Source organism: Eriocheir sinensis, chromosome 4 (assembly GCF_024679095.1).
Source record: "Eriocheir sinensis breed Jianghai 21 chromosome 4, ASM2467909v1, whole genome shotgun sequence".
Classification (NCBI taxonomy): Eukaryota; Metazoa; Arthropoda; class Malacostraca; order Decapoda; family Varunidae; genus Eriocheir; species Eriocheir sinensis.
The window spans coordinates 14124672-14129498 of record NC_066512.1 but is presented as its reverse complement, the minus strand read 5'-3'; the positions used below and the strand labels follow the sequence as shown (position 1 = coordinate 14129498).

At 43.5% G+C, this 4827-nt stretch overlaps 1 protein-coding gene across 1 annotated transcript; it reads right to left on the bottom strand.

The window, feature by feature from the left end:
- Window positions 1-2387: 2387 nt before the first annotated feature.
- On the bottom strand, window positions 2388-4093 carry LOC127008726 (uncharacterized). Its single transcript, XM_050881086.1, has one exon. It carries the CDS (start codon window positions 4076-4078, stop codon window positions 2957-2959), a length of 1122 nt encoding a protein of 373 aa, XP_050737043.1. The 5' UTR covers window positions 4079-4093; the 3' UTR covers window positions 2388-2956.
- Between the last annotated feature and the right edge of the window lie 734 nt (window positions 4094-4827).

Here is a 4827-nt window from a genome sequence, read left to right as displayed (position 1 = left end):
GGGAAGGGAAGGAGGAGAAGGAATACAATAGCTCACTGGTGGACAGAGAGAGAGAGAGAGGAAAAGGAAGAGGAAAAGAGTCCTACAATAGCTCACTGGTGGAGAGAGGAGGAAGAAAAAGTAGACGAGTAATAGGTTTAAATATATCCATTGTTATATATATTTCCAAACTTTATTAGTCTTATCTTTTATAGAAATACAGAGAGAGAGAGAGAGAGAGAGAGAGAGAGAGAGTGTTCCATCTCCTCATCTCTCTCCTTCCTTGGCTCAATTAATCTCCCTCCATCTTCTCCCCAACAGGACTCGTCTCCCCCAGCATCCATGCAGCATCTTGAAGGTCTGACTGGTCTCCTCGGCTTAGTTGGCTCGTCTCTGTCCTCCTCCCTGCAAGAGTCTGGCAGAGTTTAGTGCCAAGAGTGTGTGTGTGTGTGTGTGTGTGTGTGTGTGTGTGTGTGTCTCTCTCTCTCTCTCTCTCTCTCTCAGGCCCCACAGGGTCCCCCCCCCCACAGTGTGTTGACAACCCCCACAGACACATGCCCCCCCAGATGCATAAGGGACCCCCCCACCCCCCTCTCTCTCTGCAAGAAGTGTCAGTTTGCTCAATAAATATACAAGCAATTTCTGGTGTTTTCTTTGTCCATTCTGCAAAGTTTTCAAAGACACAAATCTTGATAAAAGTGGAGATAACAAGGAAGGAGAGGAAGACAGGAGGAGGAACAGGAAAGATTAAACTTTTTTTTTGGTATAGGAGGAAAAGAGGAAGAGGAGAAAAATGGACTTGAACTTGGAGGAGGAAATGAACGAAACCCCAAAATTAAACCGGAGAAATACACAGACCTTGATAAAAGTGGAGATAACAGGGAAATGAAGAGGAGGAGGAAGAACAGAGGAGGAAGAAGAGGAAAGATTAAAGTATTTTTTGACATAGGAGGAAAGGAGGAAGAGAGGAAGGAAAAATGAGAAAATGGACTTGAACTTGGAGGAGGAAATGAACAAAACCACCAAAATTATGCCGCAGAAATACACAGACCTTGATAAAAGTGGAGATAACAGGGAAACGAAGAGGAGGAGGAAGAGGAAAGATTAAGCTATTTTTTGGCATTGGAGGAAAGGAGGAAAACAGGAAGGAAAAAAGAGAAAAATGAACTTGAACTTGGAGGAGGAAATGAACGAAACCACCAAAATTACAATGGAGAAATACACAGACCTTGATGAAAGTGGAGATAACAGGGAAACGAAAAGGAGGAGGAAGAGGAAAAATTAAGCTATTTTTTGGTAGAGGAGGAAAGGAGGGAAAAACGGAGGAAACATGGAGAGAATCAGTGAGGGGAAGTACCTGTTCTTGAGGCAGCCCCTGACCTGACGTAACATTGTGCCTGAGCATACACTGGGGGTGGGTTGTTTCACTCACCCACAGCCTCCATGCATCCTCCCCCCAGATGATGAGGTGCGTAGGTGTGTCCCCTTGGTGGTCTCCTCGGCTCACTGGAGGGCTGAGTCTGGTCTCATCTCAGCTCCTTCCCTGCAAGAACCATCACAGAGTTAGTGTGCATGTGTGTGTGTGTGGGTGGGTGCATCAAATTCAACTGCCAATATCTCAGCAAGCACATCAGTTAGGAACACAAGATTCTAACACAAGATGCTCCTAACACTCACCTACAACACCTATAACTGGCAGTGTTCATAACCTACTAGCTCCTGAGAAATTTGCACTTAACTAAAAGCTTTCCATCAAAATACCACAACTCTAACTGCCAATATCTTGGCAAGCACATCAGTTAGGAACACAAGATTCTAATACAAGATGCTCGTAACACTCGCCTACAACACCTATAACTGGCAGTGTTCATAACCTTATAGTTCATGAGAAATTTGCACTTAACTAAAAACTTTCCAATATAACTATCCAAAATTCAATGACAACTTCAACTGGCAATATCTCGGCAAGCACATCAGTTAGGAACACAAGATGCTCTTAACACTCACCTACAACACCTATAACTGGCAGTGCTCATAACCTTATAGTTCATGAGAAATTTGCACTTAACTAAAAACTCTCCAACATAAAAATATCCAAAATTCAATGACAACTTCAACTCTAACTGCCAATATCTCAGAATCCACGGCAGTTAGGAACACTATAGGAAGGCAGACGTGGAAAACCTCAGGAAACATTAGAAAAGTACACGAGACTTACCTTAGGTCAGTTGAGGTGTACTTATAATTTTGCGAAGCAAATCGCCTCGGCTGGTTGGAAGCCTTCACATGAGAAAGCTTCACGCGCCGCCGCCAGATCAGACTTTGACATGTACGAAAGCCCACATGAAATAAAGGGTATCTGGTCTTGTGATTAGGAGCGTAATTAGTAGTGTAATTAGTAGCGAAGGGTGGGAGAGGAGGGCATGTGAAGGCTTCCAACCAGCCGAGGCGATTTGCTTCGCAAAATTATAAGTACACCTCAACTGACCTAAGGTAAGTCTCGTGTACTTTTCTAATTTTACTTCATCAAATCGCCGTTCGGCTGGAGGAATCCTCCACATGAGGCTTTGAAGCCATGTGGGTGTCGTACCTTATGTGTATCGTGAATTTTGGGTAATAATAACCTTATTGGAAACAGATAACATCATATTGACCTTGCAAATACATGTATGAGCATGTACATATAACAAAATGACAACTTGACCTGTTGAGGACTATGCAATTGGAACAATTTGTAGTAATCCATCATCCCCAAATAAAACCTTAAAAATATTAATCCGCTGTCACTTATGACTCCCAGTAGTCTCTGTAACCCGGGCTCACCAGTACCTTGTGTAAACATAACATATTTATTAATGTATGTACATAAAGATTTGCATGTAACATGTAAACATAATCTTAACCTAACTTTGAGGCCCACAAAAGCAGCTGCATTAGAGTCAAACATGGGCATCCAAGCTGCTGTCCGCTGATGTACTTATTCCAACACTGCCTCCTGAAATGCATCTGTCCCTGTGACAATGTGCTTGTCATAATAAGTTGCAAAGGTGGTTTCCCTTGACCATCCTGCTTTTGCCATTATGCATTCAATTGGTACAGCCATAGCTTTGGCTTTTGATGCCGCGGCTGGCCTCACACTACCTGCTGTGAAAGTGTTGGTGTTTACCCCAGACATATTAAGCATAGTTCTAAGCCAACGTGCAATAGTGTCTTTAGACACTGCTTTATGTGGTTTGATGAAACTTATGAATAATTTAATGTCATTGAGTTGAGTGATTTGTCGGTGTTCTTGTGTGGCTTTAATGTAGCATTTCAAGGTTTCACACACGCATAAACTGGCGTCCTTTGGATAAGCCTGAAACTTAATTCTACGAATGTTGTAGCTAGGCCTACCCTGCTTAAGAATTCCCCCCAAAGGCACAGAAATGAAGTCATCTCCTATAGTAATGCCATTTAATACCAGCAAGTGTAACGTCTGTACTCTGGCAGCTTGTGTCAGTGCCATCAACATCACGAGTTTTAATGTGACTTCTTTAAGTGACAGGTTTTTCAGTGGGTACATCGTTCTCAGTTTCTGCAAAACGGGCTTAACATCCCAAGTTTCTGTGTACCTGGGTTTGGTTGGTCTCAAATTGAACACCCCTCTCATAAAGCGGATCACCAGAGGGTGGACCCCTGCCCTACAGCCATTGACTACAATGCCCAATGAAGATAGAGCACCTCTTGCTGTGTTGATACTGTCATAGCCCACGTTCCGGTGGAATGTTTCCGTTAAAAAGTTTATTATTTCTGGTGCAGTGGGATTAACGGGATCGATATCCCGTCTATGACAAAACTGGGTCCACCTTCTGATGTGTGGCCTGTACTGCTTCCCTGTGCCAGGTTTCCAGGATGCCATAATGGTTTCTGCGCCCTCTGCAGATACGCCCTGTTCTCGTAGGGATTCCCTGATAGAAGGCACGCCATGAGACTCGTGTGTTTCAATAGCGGGTGAGGTTCTGCCGTAGATGGGTGCGTCAGCACATCCTTCCCCATGATCAGACGAGGGTGATCGACCAGCAACTGGAGGAGAGTGCCCATCCAAGGCTGCGAAGTCCATAGTGGCACCACCATCCACCCTTTCGCTACCTCTGCTTTTAGCTTTTGCAGGCACCTAGTAATTAATGAAAACGGAGGAAAGATGTAACAAAGTTGAAACTGTGTCCATTTAAATGAGAACGCATCAAAATATTTTGCCTCTGGGTCTGGTTTCCACGAACAGAACGTGCTTACTTGCTTATTAATTCTAGAGGCAAACAGATCAATGGAAGGAGTACCAAACACTTGAGATAACTCCCTGAAGATGTTTTCACCCAGTTTCCATTCGTGTCTGTCATTAATTTTACGAGAAGCTATGTCTGCAATAACGTTGTCTTTGCCTGGTATGTGCGAACAGATGATCCACGAGTTGTTTCCCACACACCAGTCCCAAATTTCAATAGATATGTTGTTGCAAGTTTGTGATTTAGAACCCCCCATTTCGTTGACATACGATATGGCAGTGGTGTTGTCACAGAAAACCTTTATGTGCCTGTCTCTGAGTTCAAGTGTGAATGTTTGCAGTGTCAGGAGAATGGCTTTGAGCTCGAGAGCATTTATGTGTAAATGTTTTTCCTCCCTTGACCAATTACCACTCACTGTCTGTTGGTCTAGGTGACCACCCCAGCCTGAGCGAGATGCATCCGTGTACAATTCAATATCTGGTCCTGTTCTGAAAATTTGTCTGTCCTGAATTGAAACGTTATTTATCCACCAATTCAAATCTTCTCTCATGTCATTAGTGATAGTCATTTTCCTGTTAAAGTCACC